The sequence below is a fragment of the Sitophilus oryzae genome, unplaced genomic scaffold (assembly GCF_002938485.1).
Source record: "Sitophilus oryzae breed Bouriz unplaced genomic scaffold, Soryzae_2.0 scaffold_1442_pilon_pilon, whole genome shotgun sequence".
Taxonomy (NCBI): Eukaryota; Metazoa; Arthropoda; class Insecta; order Coleoptera; family Curculionidae; genus Sitophilus; species Sitophilus oryzae.
Genome location: NW_022146107.1, coordinates 6,571,847 through 6,592,910, shown reverse-complemented (window position 1 = coordinate 6,592,910; position 21,064 = coordinate 6,571,847). Strand labels below are relative to the sequence as shown.

Below are 21,064 nucleotides of genomic sequence, written 5' to 3'. Positions count from 1 at the left end.
TCCTAACATTTTGGAAAACTTCACCGGGAATTGAACGGCATTCTGCTGTAATTCGCCTTTTAAGATCATCAATATCAGTAGGTTGTGTTCTATAAACAATGGATTTAAGATGTCCCCAAAGAAAGAAATCTAAGGGTGTTAATCCGGTGATCTAGGAAGCCATTCAATTGGTCCCCTTCTGCCAATCCATGTACCCGGAAATTTCTCGTTTAACCACTGTCGGATCGGAAGAAAATAACGAGGTGGAGCCACCGTCCTGCTGGAATGTTAACAAATCCTCCTGTATAACTGATTAGAGGTTGCCACTCATTCGAATTTAAGAAAATAAACGTTAATGTTTATGACGTTTTCTGTTTATTAGTATTTCGACCCCCCTAGAAAAATATAATTGCTACGTCCATGTTTCCACTTAACCTTCTAATTATTTATACTACAAGGAGACCCATTGCAATGTTTTTTATAAACACTAGCCTGAAAACCATAATCTCAATGCAGGTATGTTTAATTGTTTCTGCAAGTTTCAAACGCGATTATTCGGAAACCTCTGGACAAAAAGCAACAAAGTAGGATACCACTGAAAAGAGAATTAAACGTCCTTTAAAACGATGCGCCACTTGACCCCCATTCCCATTTAAAATTGTAAGGGTGACATCTACCTCTCCTAGTGGGTTAAAAGAAAAAGACTAAAAATATTAATTTAAAGTGTCCCCCTTACAAATAAAATTGACGTGTCTTTCCGATTTTTCATATTTTTAACTGCAAGAAAGATATTAAGGGTGGGAAGTTTTAAAATTGACACACTGTATAATAAAATTATATAAGAATTCTTGCCACTTAACTGCTGATATAGAAATTTAATTCCACGCTGTGTTCGTCATAATGTGGATCAACCTGCTCTCACTACCGGTTTCGGAGCCCTACTCCATCATCAGATCAGGAATCGACCCAAACTCACCGTTAGTGAGAGCAGCCACATTATGACAAACACAGCATGGAATTAAATTTCTATCAGCAGTTAAGTGGCAAGAATTCTTATATAATTTTATTATATACCTATACTGCAAGAAATTTGTTTTCCATTTTATAATTATTATATATATGCCATAGAGAAATATAAAATTAGTTTCTCTATGATATATGCTTCAAACCAGGGATATGGATCTCTGTTAAAAGCGATAGAATAATTTTTCAACCAATGTCATTATTTTCAACCCTTTTCACTCATTTTAAAAACTGAAAAAATATGCAATTTGTGGTTGTTCTCTCCCTCATTGTAGTAATTTTAGATTAAAAATGTAGTAATAATAATTAAAAATACATATATTATTTTCATTGTAGTAAAAAAAAATCAACAATTAATTTAATGTCACAATTTCAGAGATTTTGCCTTTATTTTTTTCTTCTTTGTTGTTTTCTTCTGTTTTTTATCTATTTTTCCTTTTTTAAATAATTTCTGTTCCTCTTCCTCCGGGTCTAAACCTTCCAAAATCCATTTTTTCCTTAAATTTGTCAATTTCTTCTCATAAAAATCAGTTTCATCTAATTTAATATACGCTTCACTCTTAGTAACTGAAACTTGTGTAAAAATTTTCCCAACTTCTTTATCTACAATTAATCCAGAAATAAATTAAAGAAAAATAAAGTGCTTAGAAAAAAAGTTTCTATAGAATATAAATATATAAATATAATTTTTATCTTACCATTAATTTTTAATTCGGTTAATTTAACATTAATTAGATCTTCTACAGCTTTCAGTAATTTTATATCATAAGGTGTAACTAGTGTTACAGCATAACCACCTCTACCTGCTCTTGCTGTTCTACCAACCCTATGAATATACTCTTTTGGTACTTTTGGTACATTATGGTTAACAACTAATTGGACTGTGGGAATATCAAGACCTAAATTTTTAACATTAGTCATTTAGTAATTGACAAATGCTCTCTTATATTAATTTATCCTCACCTCTACTAGCAACATCTGTTGCTATAAGTATTTTAACAGTATTATTTTTAAATCTGTTTAAAGCTGCCAATCTTTGTTGCTGAGGTATCATTGCATGGAGGGCTACATTGTCTATACCTACTTCATTTAATGTAATAGACAAAACCTGGCATTTTCTAAAAGTAACAGGGTATACAAATTATATAACATAGCCATAATTTAATTTAACATTTGGCATGTATATTATTTTCACAGTGACTTTAGGTGTTAATCAAATATTGAAAAAATCTATCTAAAATACCAATATGATTAAACACTGAAGAAATAATATTAATAGTAGAATATTACTTACTTACAAGTGTCTGTAAAAATCATAATATTTCCATTTTCATTTTTTGTCCTATAATCTCTTAGCAGTTCAACTAAATATGCATCTTTGACATCTTTAGGGCATAATAAATATTGCTGCTTAAGTTCTGACACAGTTGCTGCATCACCTTGGTTCTTATCTTCAAATAAAAATACTTCACCACCTATTGTACTTTTTAATATATTTAATGTGTCCGTAATAGTGGCGGAAAAAAATAAATTTTGGCGTGCTTTAGGCAGTGCAGAGAATATAACTTTTATTTGTTCGTCAAAATGTCCACCTAAAGAAACACAATTAATTTAAATTATAAATAATGTAATATTTCAAAGTTCTAAGACATACCCAGTAATCTATCGGCTTCATCTAGTACCAAAAACCTTATTTTAGATAATGTAAAAGTATTACAACTTTCTAAGTGATCACTTAATCGACCAGGTGTTCCCACTACAATATGAGGACTTCGTGAGAGTAATCTTCCTTGTTCCACCATATCCATTCCACCAACTACTACACAAGTTTTCAAGTTCATTGGTTTTCCAATAATGGTAAATTGATCTGCTATTTGATAAGCTAACTCCCTAGTTGGAGTCAAAACTAATGCAAATATTCCATATGGATCTTCACATAACTTCTGAACAATAGGTAATGCAAATGCCATTGTTTTTCCACTACCTAAAAATGGCATAAACTTGATTCGATAAGAAAAATTCTTTATAAAAATCCAGTTCAAACAAATACATCTTCAAGCAATTTAGTGTATAGTAGCTTCTTGCATGCTTTCAAAGTACTTACCAGTCTTCGCAGCTCCAATACAGTCTCTGCCTTCTAAAATTTTGGGTATACAGTTTGACTGTATAGATGTAGGACTTTTTATTCCTGTAAATAATAAAGATAATACCTACATTGAACCAATAAAATTACACACACATTATGTACATACCTATCGAGTAACATTGTTTAATAATCCATTTTTGTAACTTTAATTCGCCAAAACTCAACTTTCTTTCAATCTCCATATTTTTTCTGATTTTTCCAATTTTTCTAAAAATAACCTAACCTGTGAGGACTGTTCGATCGCGTCAAATCGCCGCTGTCGTAGTCTCCGTGGAATCTACGTCACGCGCTGACCAGCGCTCCACAGTGCGGCGGATGGTTATTCTAGCGGGACAAAATCTCAAGAGCAATGTTTGGGACTTCAAATCTAAGAACGTAGCAAATGGTCTAATATATAGCAACTATATGGTTAAATTTATTTATTTATTAACAACTTAATTTATTAATAAATAAATACAAGATAATAAAACTATGATATTATTCGTACATGACACACAAAAACCGTATTGTAAACTATTGCCAAATACATGAAATTATGATATCAAAAAACTCTTTAGCAGTTTTTTTAATTAATTTGTAATCTTGTGACACCCTCTATAATTTATTTTAAAAAAATATATTTTATTTTGAAAATAATAAATAAGATAGATATTTTAATTTTAATTTTAACACTCGGTAATTGTAAATTCATATATAGTAAGTATATAAGACAATTTTTTAAACTCAGTGCCTTTTGATGGAGTTGTTTTGTTTTTATACTATCCGATTAAAATGAATCTTTTTGGGCATTCACCTGTTAAGCTTGAACTCCCTGTGACTGTGACTACCTGTGTTGGTAACTATTGGTAACTCAAAAGATCTACATCATTCAATATATCGATATTTGAAAAAAAAGTAAAAGTTTGATATCTGCAGAACAAAGGCACGAAGGATTTTAACAAATAATATACGTACAGTAGAAAAGTACATACCTTTGGCAATCTTCAACATAATTTGGCTTTCTAATAAAATGTATAAGCACTTGTAAATATTTTGTTTTCGTATGATCTCTGCCTTGCTGAGCAGAAAACGACCAAATTTGGTTGATAAAAATGTATCGAAATACAAAGAATATTCATGCATTTTTGTATCAATTGGAATGTCTACTATTTATTCTTATCAGTACACATTTTTTGACTTATTTCTAACCAAACGCTTTTGTCCCGCTAAATTCATCTTCCAACGCACTGTGCGCTCGAGCGTCAAATGCAAAAATAACTGTCACTGTCTAAAGCCGAAATCCGATGACGACGATCCGACGGTGCTCCTATTGGTCGAAATATTTTGACAACAATTTTTATCCGATAATTTTAACTAATCATCCGACGTCGTATAAAGTTAAATTTTGCTTAACTTTTGTACGATATCGTGTGTTTTTTAACCTCACTTTTTTTGAAAACATTTGTTTTTAAAAACAAGTTTAGTGGGAAGTGGGCAATTTCGGGATATTTGGCGAGGAAGTTATTTTTATAAGTGTTTCTCCAATAAAACATGACATGAATCTCTATTCAGCGCAGCAGAAAATGTTAAAACTGTCAAATTTCGGAACGAACTTTCGGATGTATGTGACAGGCTTTTTTTATTTCACACGATAACTTCAAATTTCGGATGTCGTACCATCGGATTTCGGATGCATGAGACTCCGGCTTAAAATCTTTAGCGCCAACTTCAACTCAGTCAGTAGATGATGTAAAAAAAACTGACAGTGCAGGAAGATAGGAATCGAAATATCCTTATCTTTATAGTATTGTGGCAGACTTCCGAAGGTAGCAAGTGCCCGCCACAGATTGGTTGGCTCCACGGGAGGAGAGTAGCAACCTTGAATCGCCACCCAGCTGATATCTGTCAATCGGGGAAGAAGAAGGATTATTCTGTGGATAGACATTCGACCTTCAACATTCACGTTTCGCGCCAAGAAACCGAATTCTTATGTTTTTTAGTAATAGTTATTTATGTTTGTAACGTATTGATCGAGTTATGGCTATGACTTAATTATTTAGTGTGGCCTAATTTGCTACCCGCAGCGGCAAGGACAGTGACCCCGACACGAACGTGAAAAACGCAAGAGATTCAGATACGCAATGTCCACCTCCGACACGAACGACTTTAAACCGACGATCAAGTCGTTATTAGGTGTAGAGGATTAAAGCACCAGGTTTTGGCGCACAGAGCCCGAACTATGGTTCCTACGCCTGGAAGCCCAATTCAGGCAAGCCAAAATAACATCTGATGACTGACAAGTTCGATCACACCGTAACAAGTTTAAACAGCGAGGTCATTATTGGTAGCCGACATACTACGAAATCCAACTAGAGGTGGGGCCTACGAAGACCTCAAAACTAGACTGTTAGAGAGATATGGCGAAGTAGCGCTGATGACAAAATTCACCAGCTTATGGAGATGACCTTGGGCGACCTTAAACCAACACAGCTTCTCCACCGAATGCAAGCTTTGGCCTCAAATAACGTTTCGACGCAGGTTCTAAAGAAACTCTGGTTAGACCGCCTACCACCCCAAGCCCGGGGAGTCATAGCAATCCTGGATGGAGACCTGGAGGAATTGGCCAAGAAAGCTGACAAATATATACAATGTTCTAGTTTTCCTATCATGGCCATGGACGGAAAGCCTGCGTTAAACAACAAAGTAAGTGTGGACGAGAAAACTGACGGGCACTGCTACTACCACACAGGAGATTTGGGTCCCAAGCTATCTGTAGAGCACCATGTACCTTCAAAAACGATCAAGAGGGGGCGCAGTAATCGCGACAACCACTGCCCCCATGCACCACGTCGCCTTAATCGTCACAGATAAAGCCCTAAAACTGCAGTTCCTTGTTGACACTGGAGCCGACTTAAGTGTGCTGCCACGCAAAGCATGTTCTGCTTCAAAACCCTATGTATGATACGCCTATACTCTGCTACTGGTTCCTGTATTAAAACGTTTGGGCAGAAACAGTTGACACTTGACCTTGGTTTTGGCCAGCCAGTCACTTAGACCTTTGTTGTTGCAGATGTCACCACTGCCATCCTAGGTGCTGACTTCCTCGTACACCATGGTTTCACCGTAGATATGCGAAACAAGTGTCTTGTGAGTCCAACTATACCAAGCAGCATTACGTGTCAGCACTATATCGACACCCAAGGCCCACCAGTGTTCTCCAAAGCCGCGCAGGCTTCCACCAGACCGTCTACAAGCTGCACGGGCCGAATTCAATCAACTTATACAAATGGGCATTGTTCAGCCATCAAAATCTCCATGGGCTAGCCCAGCTTCACATGATCAAAAGCCAACGGCCAGTGGCGTGCTTGTAGAGGATTTCCGTCGGTTAAATGCAATTACCAAGCCTGATCGCTATCCAGTGCCACATATTCAGGACTTTGCAAATCAGCTACATGGAAAGAAAATTTTCTCTACCATTGATCTTGTACATGCATTCCACCAGATCCCAGTCCGCCCAGAAGATGTACACAAAACGGCTGTTATTACACCTTTTTGGTTTGTACGAATTTCTACGTATGCCCTTTGGCTTACGTAACGCCGCCCAGACACTTCAGCGGTACCTCGACCATCTCTTCCGAGGGTGTTCATTTGTATATGTGTACATCGACGACATACTGGTAGTCTCGAGACGAAGCAGAACACGAGCAGCACTTAGCAGTAGTTCTTCAAATCCTAGAAGCAAATGGACTCCAAATCAACAAAGAAAAGTCCAAATTCCGGATACGAGAGGCAAATTTCTTGGGCGTCACAGTCTCCCCAACTGGAGTCAGGCCTCTGCCAGCTAAAGTCAGTGCTATTCGCAGTTTTCCGCAACCAACAACATACAAACAGCTACGTCGCTTAGGGATGGTTAATTTCTATCGACGCTGGTTACCGAATGCTGCAAAAGGAAGCTTATGCCACTCACCGAGCTACTTTCCCACCAAAGAAAAGCAACAGGACCTCAACTTGACCCCAGCAGCATCAAGTGCCTTCACCAGAGTTAAAGAACTCTAGCTACTGCTGCCGAGTTGGTTTTCCAGCACCCCATTCTCAGTTGAGCATGTCAGTCGACGCTTCGGACACCGCGATCGGTGGGGTATTGCAACAGCTTGTTGGTGAGCACTTACAGCCTATTTCTTTCTTCACGGAAGTTGTCGAAGACGGAGCGTAACTACAGTACCTACGACCGCGAGTGAGCTGTTGGCAATATTTAGCGGTATTCACCATTTCCGCTACCTTCTTGAGGGCATGCCATTCATCATATACACTGACCACAAGCCCTTGACGTATGCCTTTCAGCAGCGACATGACCGTCAATCTCCACGACAGATCCGCCAGCTGGAATTTATTGGTCAATTTTCCACAGACATCCGACATGTCCAAGGAGAAAAGAACATTGTAGCCGACTGTCTCTCACGACCTGAGGTAGACGCAATAACATCACCCATCACCATTGACTTTGACCGGTTGGCTGAAGCTCAGACAACTGATGAAGGTCTACAAGAAGCTCTGCAGGACCCCACAAGCTCTTTAAACCTTCAACACATTGTCATACCAGATAGCGAACGACCCCTATACTGTTCAATCCAAGATGGACGTGTACGCGTGTACGTGCCGGCGACCTTCCAGAGGGATGTTTTCTTGAAGTTCCACACCCAGTCCCACCCTGGACACGCTGCTACGCTGAGAATGATCGCCGAACGCTTCGTGTGGCATAATATGAACCGTCAAGTCAAGCAGTGGTCAGTGTCAGCGGGCCAAAGTAGGGACGTCATACTGTTACACCGGTGACACCACTAGGGAATGCCTGACGAACGATTTGCCCACATACATATCGACATTGTGGGACCACTTACACCTAGTGACAATTTTCGATACCTACTCACGATCATTGATCGATTTACGAGATGGCCTGAGGCTATCCCTATTCGTGAAATAACTACTGAAGTAGTGGTACAAAAGCTCCTCGAAGGATGGATATCCCGCTTTGGTGTACCAGCGACCATTACTACAGACCGAGGCAGACAATTCGAGAGCCAATTGTTCCGCCAGCTTCACACAGCACTTGGAGTACAGCACATAAAGACGACTGCTTATCACCCACAATCAAATGGATGTATCGAACGCTTTCACCGAACCCTCAAGGCTGCACTCGTCGCTGCTGATGTCGTATCCTGGGCCGAAGCTCTTCCCCTCGTCATGCTGAGCCTGCGGAACACCTTTAAACCGTACATCGCCTGTACAGCCTCCGATTTAGTGTTTGGTGCACCAGTTCGCCTCCCTGGACAGCTATTTGTTCCAAGTGCTACCCCAACCGACGAACACCGATTTGTTCAACGACTCCGTGAGACCATGGGAGCTTTGAGGCCTGTACCAACGAGCAACCACTCAGTTCGCACCGCCTATGTCCATCCCGACCTACAGACGACTACACATGTCTTCATACGTAACGACAAAGTGAGTGTGGCGGGCACTTGCTACCTTCGGAAGTCTGCCACAGGGCTCCCCCAGAGTGGAACCCACTGGTTGTGAACGGTTCTGCTGGCATACGTTGAGCAGCAAACGGTTGGCGTATGAATGTTCCTCCGCCAGTTGATGAGATGCTGGAACATATGCTGCCTTCAGTCGATCCATGGAGACTCGTTGGGGAACATTCTGGACGTCCACCGTTAGGAACTTGTCATCTCGTTCCACAACTCTGTACGGGCCGCTATATGGAGGTGTCAATGGAGGCTTCACCTTGTCGTTACGTATGAAGACATGTGTAGTCGTCTGTAGGTCGGGATGGACATAGGCGGTGCGAACTGAGTGGTTGCTCGTTGGTACAGGCCTCAAAGCTCCCATGGTCTCACGGAGTCGTTGAACAAATCGGTGTTCGTCGGTTGGGGTAGCACTTGGAACAAATAGCTGTCCAGGGAGGCGAACTGGTGCACCAAACACTAAATCGGAGGCTGTACAGGCGATGTCCGGTTTAAAGGTGTTCCGCAGGCTCAGCATGACGAGGGGAAGAGCTTCGGCCCAGGATACGACATCAGCAGCGACGAGTGCAGCCTTGAGGGTTCGGTGAAAGCGTTCAATACATCCATTTGATTGTGGGTGATAAGCCGTCGTCTTTATGTGCTGTACTCCAAGTGCTGTGTTAAGCTGGCGGAACAACTGGCTCTCGAATTGTCTGCCTCGGTCTGTAGTAATGGTCGCTGGTACACCAAAGCGGGATATCCATCCTTCGAGGAGCTTTTGTACCACTACTTCAGTAGTTATCTCACGAATAGGGATAGCCTCAGGCCATCTCGTAAATCGATCAATGATCGTGAGTAGATATCGAAAATTGTCACTAGGTGGAAGTGGTCCCACAATGTCGATATGTATGTGGGCAAATCGTTCGTCAGGCATTCCTAGTGGTGTCACGGGTGTAACAGTATGACGTCCTACTTTGGCCCGCTGACATTGAAGACACTCTCTGGACCACTGCTTGACTTGACGGTTCATATTATGCCACACGAAGCGTTCGGCGATCATTCTCAGCGTAGCAGCGTGTCCAGGGTGGGACTGGGTGTGGAACTTCAAGAAAACATCCCTCTGGAAGGTCGCCGGCACGTACACACGTACACGTCCATCTTGGATTGAACAGTATAGGGGTCGTTCGCTATCTGGTATGACAATGTGTTGAAGGTTTAAAGAGCTTGTGGGGTCCTGCAGAGCTTCTTGTAGACCTTCATCAGTTGTCTGAGCTTCAGCTAACCGGTCAAAGTCAATGGTGATGGGTGATGTTATTGCGTCTACCTCAGGTCGTGAGAGACAGTCGGCTACAATGTTCTTTTCTCCTTGGACATGTCGGATGTCTGTGGAAAATTGACCAATAAATTCCAGCTGGCGGATCTGTCGTGGAGATTGACGGTCATGTCGCTGCTGAAAGGCATACGTCAAGGGCTTGTGGTCAGTGTATATGATGAATGGCATGCCCTCAAGAAGGTAGCGGAAATGGTGAATACCGCTAAATATTGCCAACAGCTCGCGGTCGTAGGTACTGTAGTTACGCTCCGTCTTCGACAACTTCCGTGAGAAGAAAGAAATAGGCTGTAAGTGCTCACCAACAAGCTGTTGCAATACACCACCGATCGCGGTGTCCGAAGCGTCGACTGACATGCTCAACTGAGCATGGGGTGCTGGAAAAACCAACTCGGCAGCAGTAGCTAGGAGTTCTTTAACTCTGGTGAAGGCACTTGATGCTGCTGGAGTCAAGTTGAGGTCCTGTTGCTTTTTCTTTTGGTGGGAAAGTAGCTCGGTGAGTGGCATAAGCTCTTTTGCAGCATTCAGTAACCAGCGTCGATAGAAATTAACCATCCCTAGGAAGCGACGTAGCTGTTTGTATGTTGTTGGTTGCGGAAACTGCGAATAGCACTGACTTTAGCTGGCAGAGGCCTGACTCCATTTGGGGAGACTGTGACGCCCAAGAAATTTGCCTCTCGTATCCGGAATTTGGACTTTTCTTTGTTGATTTGGAGTCCATTTGCTTCTAGGATCTGAAGAACTACTGCTAAGTGCTGCTCGTGTTCTGCTTCCGTCTCCGAGACTACCAGTATGTCGTCGATGTACACATATACAAATGAACACCCTCGGAAGAGATGGTCGAGGTACCGCTGAAGTGTTCATGGCGTTACGTAAGCCAAAGGGCATACGTAGAAATTCGTACAAACCAAAAGGTGTAATAACAGCCGTTTTTTGTACATCTTCTGGGCGGACTGGGATTTGGTGGAATGCATGTACAAGATCAATGGTAGAGAAAATTTTCTTTCCATGTAGCTGATTTGCAAAGTCCTGAATATGTGGCACTGGATAACGATCAGGCTTGGTAATTGCATTTAACCGACGGAAATCCCCACAAGCACGCCACTGGCCGTTGGCTTTTGGACCATGTGAAGCGGGCTAGCCCATGGCGATTTTGATGGCTGAACAATGCCCATTTGTATAAGTTGATTGAATTCGGCCCGTGCAGCTTGTGGACGGTCTGGTGGAAGCCTGCGCGGCTTGGAGAACACTGGTGGCCTTGGGTGTCGATATAGTGCTGGACTCTTCCAGGGTCGTCTGGTGCATCCGTTGGTCGGTCATAAGGATGGGCAGTAGATATTCCCACCTCAACGCGCTTACTCGTCGAGACACACACGTAATGCTGCTTGGTATAGTTGGACACACAAGGCGCTTGTTTCGCATATCTACGGTGAAACCATGGTGTACGAGGAAGTCAGCACCTAGGATGGCAGTAGTGACATCTGCAACAACAAAGGTCCATGTGACTGGCTGGCCAAAACCAAGGTCAAGTGTCAACTGTTTCGCCCAAACGTTCTAATACAGGAACCAGTAGCAGAGTATAGGCGTCTCATACTAGGTTTTGAAGCAGAACATGCTTTGCGTGGCAGCACACTTAAGTCGGCTCCAGTGTCAACGAGGAACTGCAGCTTTAGGGCTTTATCTGTGACGAAAAGGCGACGTGGTGCATGGGGGGCAGTGGTTGTCATGATTACTGCGCCCCTCTCTTGATCGTTTTTGAGAAGGTACATGGTGCTCTACACTTCTTAGCTTGGGACCCAAATCTCCTGTGATAGTAGCAGTGCCCGTCAGTTTTCTCGTCCACACTTACTTTGTTGTTTAACGAAGGCTTTCCGTCCATGGCCATGATAGGAAAACTAGAACATTGTATATATTTGTCAGCTTTCTTGGCCAATTCCTCCAGGTCTCCATCCAGGATTGCTATGACTGCCCGGGCTTGGGGTGGTAGGCGGTCTAACCAGAGTTTCTTTAGAACCTGCGTAGAAACGTTATTTGAGGCCAAAGCTTGCATTCGGTGGAGAAGCTGTGTTGGTTTAAGGTCGCCCAAGGTCATTTCCATAAGCTGGTGAATTTTGTCATCAGCGCTACTGCCATATCTATCTAACAGTCTCGTTTTGAGATCTTCGTAGGCCCTACCTCTAGTTGGATTTAGTAGTATGTCGGCTACCTCTAATAGGACCTCGCTGTTTAAACTTGTTACGGTGTGATCGAACTTGCAGTCATCAGATGTTATTTTGGCTTGCCTGAATTGGGCTTCCAGGCGTAGGAACCATAGTTCGGGCTCTGTGCGCCAAAACTCCGGTGCTTTAATCCCTACACGGGCAATAACGACTTGATCGTCGGTTTGAAAGTCGTTCGTGTCGGAGGTGGACATTGCGTATCTGAATCTCTTGCACTCACACGTTCGTCGGGGTCACCAATGTGGCCGTTGCGGGTAGCAAATTAGGCACACTAAATAATTAAGTCATTTAATTAACTCGATCAATTGTTACAAACTAAATAACTATTACAAAACATAAGAATTCGGTTTCTTGGCGCGAAACGTGAATGTTGAAGGTCGAATGTCTATCCACAGAATAATCCTTCCTCTTCCTCGATTGACAGATATCAGCTGGACGGCCATTCAGGGTTGTTATTCTCCTCCCGTGGAACCAACCAATCTGTGGCGGGCACTTGCTACCTTCGGAAGTCTGCCACATAACCCATGACATAACCTATAAATAACCCAGAGATGACTTCTGTGACTCTGTGATCATAGACCATAGATAGGAATAAAATATCATAAACACAGATTCATAGTTATTTAGTTTGAAAATATGATTAAAGTATATGATATATGATCACAATTTTTATAATCATTATGATCTTATTATGATATATGATTAGATATGAGTAAATGTGTGGTTTAGGTGTTCGATTTGATCAGGATACATTAAAATACGCAACCAACCGTCATTGAACCGTCCAATCAGATCAAAGGAGTAATCGTCGTAGATCGTGCGTTATCGATGATGTTCGGTACCTGGAGAAAATTGACAATTGACAAGAGAATTAGGGCGGATTTACCCAATTTCTTAATTGCTATTCCTTAATTCTTATTTCTAGTCTCTAATTTGTAATTCTTAATACACAATTCTTTATCCCTTATTTTTTTAGAGACAGTTATCCAATGTCTTGATCTTTATTTCTTAATTCTTAAAACTGACACTAGTAGATCAAATCAAATCGTTTTTATTTCGCTCTGTTATTGTGTGCAATGAGGTCCATACAAAAAATTGCAGCAGTTTCAAATTTGTTTATAACCATGGCTTGTTGTGTCGCTACTCTCATGAATCGCCACCGAGGTTGTAGGCAGGGTTCGGAAAACTACATGTTACTTTTAAAATACATAAAACTACATTACATGTAGTTAATGTAGTTTATGTAGAGGGTGTAGTTTATGTAACCCTATGTATGTAACTTTCAAATGTCAAAGGTTTGAGGGTGAGGTTATAATAAGTTGAAGCTTTAAAAACACATAATGTATTTAAGAAAACAGAAGAAATATGGCTTTTGAAATATAATATTTACATCATATTATCTCTATTACACCTCATACAAAGGAAAATTATTCATAATATCAATACATAGTTTATTAACGTAGTTTTCATGTAGTTAATGAACAGAAAAGACGTAGTTTTGAAGAAAAACTACACGTAGTTAATCAGGTAAATTACGTCTTGGTTAACTACTTCCGAACCCTGGTTGTATCGCGATTTGGGGTTCGCCCCATGAATAGAAGAAAGGACATGGAAGCAGTGTTCCCAACCTTTCGGAGTGAAAAATCCCTTTCTGAATGCTAAAAATTCCCTATTTAGAACCAAATTTCCCTGCTTTCAATCCCATCACATGTTGCCAATCTATATACTCTGTATACTCTGTTTTCTCAGGTAAGATTTCGACAGACGATGACAGAAGAAAAAGCAGATGACGTCTATACCAATCTATTTATTTTACTAAAAAAAGTTTCTAATAATTTTTTAAGTTATCTATGGATGGGTTTAAATATAAATCCGTCATGCGTCGTGTCTTGTTGTTTTTTCTCCAGTTTTATTGGTTTATTTAAAAATGACAGATCGTATTTCAATTTTATTGGTTTGACGGAACGATGAACGATAAACGGTCGCCGATGCGTATGAACTCATATTTAGATTTTTGTCATTTTGACGCTTGTCAAAGTCTTGCCAAATTATAGGTTATAATTTTGTGTCAACTTTGTTAAATACCCTGCGTTTTGGAGATGATGATGCATTTTGATTCGTATTATTACGTGTGTATTGTGTCTTTGAAGTCAAGTGGAGGAAAAATCGAGTGAAAATTAACTGTAGACCCAGAGCACAGTTTATGGTTAATACTCGCTGCCCAGGCAGAAAGTCTTATACACCCCATCGTTAAAGTTTGTATACCATCTCGTCATGATAAGTGCATCTCGTATATGGTAGAAGGATCTAAACTAAACACATACTAAAAACTGGAGTAGCTGTAAAATATCGACATCATCACGATAGGTAAATAATGGATTTTAGTACTGCAGAGAAAATAATGTCAAGAGGTACTGGTTTAAAAATTAAGATTAAAGTTTTTTTAGAATTTTTTAGAATTTAGAATGAGTGGAGAGGGTTAATCACTTCAACCTTACAGATCCATTGTATCCCCTTTCTTGAATCATAACTCATCATTCATACAGTCTCAGGGCTTTGACAAAAGCCAGTATCTGTCAGGTATTTGGTTTTATAGAGGGTAGTTCTCCATCTCCAATATCAGTCGTACCAAAATTCATGGCACGACTGGTTGTCGTCTCGGCGCACTCAGTGATGAGGTGTACTGGTGTTTCACCATCTTCCCCACAGAATCTGCATTCGCCGTTTCTTCTTAGTTTCAATCTACTGAGGTGTTCATTGAGGAGACAGTGTCCTGTTAAAAACCCGTGACAATCCGGAAGATTGTTCTTACTCAGACCCAGGAAGATCTGTGATTTTTCTTGATCATAAGCCCTCAGAAACTTCTTAGAGTGTCTTAGACCATTGCAAGATTTCCATTCCAGGTTGCGGATGGAATCTTCCAAGTTCTTGAGTTCCGCCTTGAGTTGGTTATTACCACTTGGAAGCTGCAGAACGGTTCTGGTCCAGTTAATGGAGTGTTAGCTCCTTTCCTAGCTAGATTATTTTGCTTTTTCATTGCCTTCTCATCCCCCTTGGTGAGCAGGCACCCAGTGGAGGGACTTTGTTTTCTTTGCCTAATTTATTCAGCTTCTCTATGCATTCATTGACCAATTTCGAATTGATTGATACTGAGTTGATCGCCTTTAACGCTGCTTGACTATCAGATAAGATGGCTATTTCTCTTCCGATAGTTCCTATCTAAGATTAAAGTTAATTAATCAACCTTTAAGGTATAAAAAGTTGGTAGGTGTTATTATTAATAAAATAGTTTGTTTTATTTACCTATGTTGTTTTATTTATTCCTGTGGAATATTACAAATTTGTATTTGTACATAAGTTATATTGATAAATATAATCATAAAATGCGGGTAGTTTCATAAAGCTTGAAAGTAAAAATAGTTCTTTTTTATATTTTTTTGTATGTAGTGTCTTTTCTTGTTTGTTTTGTATTAACACATACCGGTTTTATTAAATAAAATAACTTTCGATTACATTTTTCAGTTTTATACAGTTTTTTTCACAATATTTTTGAAGTAATCACTTGTCATCTTTGTCAATCAAATTTTAAATATTTCCTGCTATGCGTTCGAGTTGTACCAACTTATTTCTTTGTAAAATAAAATAAACTACTTTGAAATTAAAATGACAGACACATCTATCACTGTCAAGGATCTTCTAAGTTGGACAGACTATACAAAATTGCCACTTTTTATTGTATATTCTGCATTATAAAATCTCAAAACATAAAACAGTATAAACACATATACATAAATAAAAACAAACAAAACATCCTATATAAATTTAAACACAACTAACAAAATAAATTAATACAGAATACCTACAGAAAATAGGAAATTAACAAATTAGTAAAAACTTATGAATTTTTGTTCTTAAAAGAATACATGTTTACGTTATGTAATTTCAGAAGATCCTCCGTTATCTGATACTGCCGTACATCATTTTCCGTAGCTTGCAAAGCACTTCTGAATACACATATGGAATTTAAGGACTTTTCCGCTAATCTATTCCTTTTTTTTTGTTTTCGTGTCGGTGACAATTGAAAAAATACGCTCTGCCTCGGCGTTTGAATGGGGTAATATTAAAAGTGTGTTAGCAAGTTGTGATAAATTTGGAAAAGCGAGAGTATCATCAAAACGTTTTTTTGAAGATATTTCTAACCATATTTTATCTATTTCCAAGGATTTTAATCTGTTCATCTCTGCTTCACTAAAAACATCGATTAAATTCCTCCATTCAACTTCCAAGTCACTTTTATCAATGTTAATGACACTTCAAAATTTATTAATTAGTTCTTCAAAATTAATATTTCTTGCTGAAGCATCTATATTAAAAGCAACAGTAGGATTAAGAAATGCCATATTTTTAAATATTGCTTCAGGTAGCCTTTCCTGTAGATCTGTTGCTCCTTCAATGTAAAAATTCAAGCAGTTTTTAATAAATGTTTCTTTGCCTTCTACTGGGGTGGTTTTTAAAAGTTCGGAACATTCTGCCCCTAAGTATATTTCTTCCAATGACAAAAATATTCTAGGGTTTTTTAAATTCAGTTTGGATAGATCTGCTTCGGCGAGAACTGCTGGTTGGATGTAATTTCGACATAGTTATTTCATTAGCATGATACACTCAGTATATAACACATGAATAAGCGGTTTTCTGTTTTGGAAAAGAGTATTAAAGGTATTGAAGATTTTTAGAGTATACTTTAAAAATAATAAGTATGCCTTGGTATAGACATTTTTTAATTCCCTAAGAATTAATTCGGCACTTTTTAATTTGTCTTCATAGACTGCAATAGTAAAATAATTTTCTAGAGTATTCCAGTTTTCAAGTACACGACATACACATTCAAACCTGCTTAGCCATCTCGTTGTTGCCAATTTTAGCATTTTATGTTTCTTTTCTCCAAAATACTCTTGCATTTCTTGTAATTGTGCGGACCGTTTTGCACTTCCTGATACATAACTATATACATTGCGCAGTAATTCCTCCGCAGATCGAGGAAGAAATGAACAAGCATTAGACGCCACTAATGCTGCAGAATGACATATACATTTTAATAAAATTACATGGAGTATGTCGTCCTGTAATAATTTAAAAAAGGAATGATGCTTCCCCACCATCACACTGGCACCGTCACATGCAACACCTTAAAAAAACTATTTAAGCGAAAAAATACCTATAAAAGACTATAAAAACCTACCAACTATATTTTTCAAGGGTATTTCATGTCTCTCCAAACAAACTTTAAAAACCCCATATAAATGTGTTGCTCCTAAATCTCTTGCATCTACTTGTATCAGCTCTAGAAGTCTAGTCTCTATTCGTCCAAGTTTTGAATAACGAACGAGAACAGCCAAACTTTTAAAATCCCCAATATCTGTTGATTCGTCTAATAATACGGAAAACTGTATTTTTCTCAGGTAACTAATTAAATCATTTGTTTCCTTTTTACATAAAACATTTCTTATAATCTCCGTACAGTTAGTTTGTTTTAAACTTATGCCTTGACATATTTTACTATCAGGAAATATCTCTTTCAAAATTGGGTCTAATTGGTCAATTAATCGAAATGCCACATTATTTGCAGCAAAAAAAGCAGCTAATTTAAGTTCCGCCTTTTTCACATTGGAATTGTGAATATTATCCTTATTTGCTGCAAACATTTGAACTATATTTTTAGTCTCTTTTACAGTTTTCATTTTGTCTATATGTTTGCGGGTTGCTGCATACTTTTGCAATTCGCTTTTTCCGGAATTAATACTCACGTTACAAACTTTACATCTAAAAATTAAATATGTCAAATAGGTATAACCTTTTAATAAAATAAACTAAAAAAATCTAAAAATTGGACATACCTTGCTTTGTATTTCGAATTAATATCAGCCAATAGCCAAGGTTTAAATAACGGATCATCTAACAAATATGTTTTAAACATTTTATCCTTTTGTATTTTTCTCTTTTTTGGTGGCTCTCTCGGCTCGTTATCACCACAGATAACAGAACTGCTATCACATTCCACATTCTCAGTATCTCTTGAAGAACTCATTTTTTAAAATTCACTTTTAGTTAACATTAATGTAAATGTAAATACAATGGGAATCCCCGACCAAAAACGATGTCAAAGTCAAATAAGTTTTATGAGTTTGCGCATTTACTTTTTTTCGAACACCTGACGGCAATTCAAAATCCTGCAACTTTTATCCCGCATCTGACTCTCTCTCTCTCTCTCTCTCTCTCCCAATAAAATATTTGGGCAATATTGCCAAACTTTTTTTGAATTTTGATAAGCTGATTATTTTATTTTATGTAATGAATTGTTTGGTATTAACATTATTTACCATCTTCTAAGTAATATCTGTTATTTCGAAAATTCCCTTTTTGCCACGATTTTATTCAAAAAATTCCCTTTTCCCTCTTGGGTACGAAAATTCTCTAAAAAGGGAAAATTCCCTGCGGTTGGGAACACTGCATGGAAGGCAATTTTGGAACTCTAATACAAGACATGCCTTCTTTTGAATGGGACGAACAATAGTTCACAAAATACACAAAAAATTAACATTTCAAAATTTCACGCATGCGCATCTACACGTTTTCCTTAATCGCTAATTCGTAATCGCTAAAAAGTTAAAAGTTGGGAACTTTCAAAATAAAGAATTACGAACCGTGGTTAAGAATTAAGGATTAAGACACTGTATAACCAAACTAACTGCATAGCACGTATTTTATCTTTTTATAATTTAGCAAATAAGAAATAAGAATTAAGGAATAGCAATTAAGGAATTGGGTAAATCCGCCCTTAATTGTTTATTATTATTTTTGACTTTTTAGTTCGTTTAATTTAATAATTACTAAAACCAGCACTTCGAAAAATATATTTAAAAATAAAAGCTAAAAATCCAAAAAATTAATTATCTATTAACGTGGATTCGGACGACAATAGGTAAGAACACTAAATTTATTTCTATATTCGATATAAACTTGTTTATTAGGTTTTTAGTTTGTGATGTTTCATATGATGATCATTTTCATGTTCATCGTCTTTGAATTGACATGAGGATATATATGGAAAAGTAACTAATCTGAAAGTAAGCCAACATATCGTTTGTCCTTTGTGTGCTGAAGAAAATATTTTCTTTTCGCATCATGAGTAAGTATTACATCAATTAAAAAATGTTAGGAAGTTGATTACTTGTCATGGAAAAGTATAGCAATGGAAATTACTTGTTAAAGAAGTAATTCTAAGGGTAAATTTTATTATAATTAGTGACCTGTCTATTTTTTATACGTAGATGTTTCTGGTTTTGAGAATAAATTGGTTGAACCTAAAATCTGGAGGAAGTACCTATTTCCATACACCGAATATGCCCATTAAGAATACTAGTCCAAATTTGCTTTAATGGTAGACAATTATACAATACAAATTAACTTTTTAAGTGACTGAAATATTAAATAGTTTAGAATATAGTATAACAATGTAAAAAAATACTATTTTCAGGAACGATTAGGGCCCGATATATTTGAAACTCATGTTGGACATAGTATTGAGTTGGGTAGAATATTATTCTACGTTAAGTGAGGGTATCAGATACCTATTATTGTACTGTATTTTAATATATACATTAGAATTGTTGTTTTTTTCATATTTGTTTTATTTATTATTTTACTTACAAGTTATATAAAGTTAACACTAAAATCTACTCTTTGACTTATATAAGTTAGTCTGTGGTTTAATGCATGATTACATCCACATGACTTCAAGTTTTTAAAATATAAATATTATAACTGGCTTTAAAAACTCCATTAAACTGTTAAAATTGTAATTTATTTCAAAATAAATATATATATAGGTATATATTAATATCGAAAAACATTTTTATTTCCTTAACACCAATTTAATCATCACACACATATGTATAAACATTTATTTACGTTATTTCAAATGAAGACCACAGGAAAAACCAGCTTTGTTCATTTTAACTGGAGTCGAGAAAATGCAATTACGAGTGGACTACTCTGGTTTTTCTCCTGTAGGGCAAAATAACTAAGCTGTAATATCTCTGGGACTAAGCATATTATTATTGCTTTCTTTGATGGTGCCTCGAATAATGTTAACACTTGCCTATAAAGTTGTATCGCTATCAATTTCTATGAAAATGTAACATATCTGGTTTTTTCCGTGTAGAACTTCAAATGATCTAAAAAATCAGCAGGAATGATCCATTATGCAGCAAACACACTGATGTTGAATCATTGGAAGCTTTTTTGTGGGCATTTCACAAATAAAATCAAATGTCTGATCAAAAACTGAAAATGCAAAACAGATAGTAAACTTTATAAATACATACATATATATAAATAATCATACCTACATCTATTTATGTCGTACAATCCAACCGATATTTTAATATCCTAGCCCAAGTAAACAATCAAAAATGCACTTTTTATATCAAAAGCAGTAATGTTATCAAAAGTTCCAATTAATCTCCAGGATTTAAAAAAAACACGATCCTAATTCTTATTATTTTCCTAAATACGTATTGTCTGATAGGCAATTACAAAATATAAATCTGATGTAAATAGAAAAATAAAGTAAAAACAGGTAAAAACTCTTCAGTAAAAACAACAACAAAAATTCTAACCAAAAATTTAACCGTCATACGACATGAGCATCACGTGATGGCACAATACCCAACGATAGGGTACGTATCTGTTTCATCTGATTGGACGGTTGGTTGCGTATTTTAATGTATCTTTGATTAAATCATATGATTAAATAAAATCAATGTCATATTTTAATAAAATGACAGCGATCTTCATTTCATAGCCATCGCTGACGCCGTTTTTTTAG

At 37.7% G+C, this 21,064-nt stretch overlaps 3 protein-coding genes and 1 long non-coding RNA gene across 6 annotated transcripts; 1 reads left to right on the top strand and 3 right to left on the bottom strand.

Moving 5' to 3' along the window:
- Nucleotides 1-1,302: 1,302 nt before the first annotated feature.
- Nucleotides 1,303-5,118, bottom strand: LOC115877168 (probable ATP-dependent RNA helicase DDX49). 2 transcript variants are annotated; one of them, XM_030893326.1, is made up of 8 exons: nucleotides 4,892-5,118; nucleotides 3,255-3,355; nucleotides 3,107-3,190; nucleotides 2,657-2,986; nucleotides 2,297-2,594; nucleotides 1,966-2,120; nucleotides 1,701-1,901; nucleotides 1,303-1,605 (listed from the first exon to the last, which is right to left on the bottom strand). In XM_030893326.1, exons 2-8 carry the CDS (start codon nucleotides 3,328-3,330, stop codon nucleotides 1,367-1,369), a joined length of 1,383 nt encoding a protein of 460 aa, XP_030749186.1. In that variant the 5' UTR covers nucleotides 3,331-3,355; nucleotides 4,892-5,118; the 3' UTR covers nucleotides 1,303-1,366. The 2 variants fall into 2 exon arrangements, with proteins under 2 accessions (XP_030749186.1, XP_030749185.1); XM_030893325.1 differs by lacking the exon at nucleotides 4,892-5,118 and having other exon boundaries at nucleotides 3,255-3,412.
- Nucleotides 5,119-11,687: 6,569 nt separating this feature from the next.
- LOC115877254 lies at nucleotides 11,688-13,344 on the bottom strand. The gene is made up of 2 exons (XM_030893406.1): nucleotides 12,948-13,344; nucleotides 11,688-12,711 (listed from the first exon to the last, which is right to left on the bottom strand). Exon 2 carries the CDS (start codon nucleotides 12,369-12,371, stop codon nucleotides 11,688-11,690), a length of 684 nt encoding a protein of 227 aa, XP_030749266.1. The 5' UTR covers nucleotides 12,372-12,711; nucleotides 12,948-13,344.
- A 2,544-nt stretch (nucleotides 13,345-15,888) lies between these two features.
- Nucleotides 15,889-18,501, bottom strand: LOC115877166. Of its 2 annotated transcripts, XM_030893324.1 has the most exons (4): nucleotides 18,072-18,501; nucleotides 17,417-17,997; nucleotides 17,068-17,362; nucleotides 15,889-17,002 (listed from the first exon to the last, which is right to left on the bottom strand). In XM_030893324.1, exons 1-4 carry the CDS (start codon nucleotides 18,260-18,262, stop codon nucleotides 16,996-16,998), a joined length of 1,074 nt encoding a protein of 357 aa, XP_030749184.1. In that variant the 5' UTR covers nucleotides 18,263-18,501; the 3' UTR covers nucleotides 15,889-16,995. The 2 variants fall into 2 exon arrangements, with proteins under 2 accessions (XP_030749184.1, XP_030749183.1); XM_030893323.1 differs by having other exon boundaries at nucleotides 15,889-17,362.
- Nucleotides 18,502-18,682: 181 nt separating this feature from the next.
- Nucleotides 18,683-19,854, top strand: LOC115877165. The gene is made up of 4 exons (XR_004049294.1): nucleotides 18,683-19,156; nucleotides 19,206-19,363; nucleotides 19,506-19,615; nucleotides 19,712-19,854. It is a non-coding gene; the product is annotated as an uncharacterized LOC115877165 (long non-coding RNA).
- The last annotated feature ends 1,210 nt before the right edge of the window (nucleotides 19,855-21,064 follow it).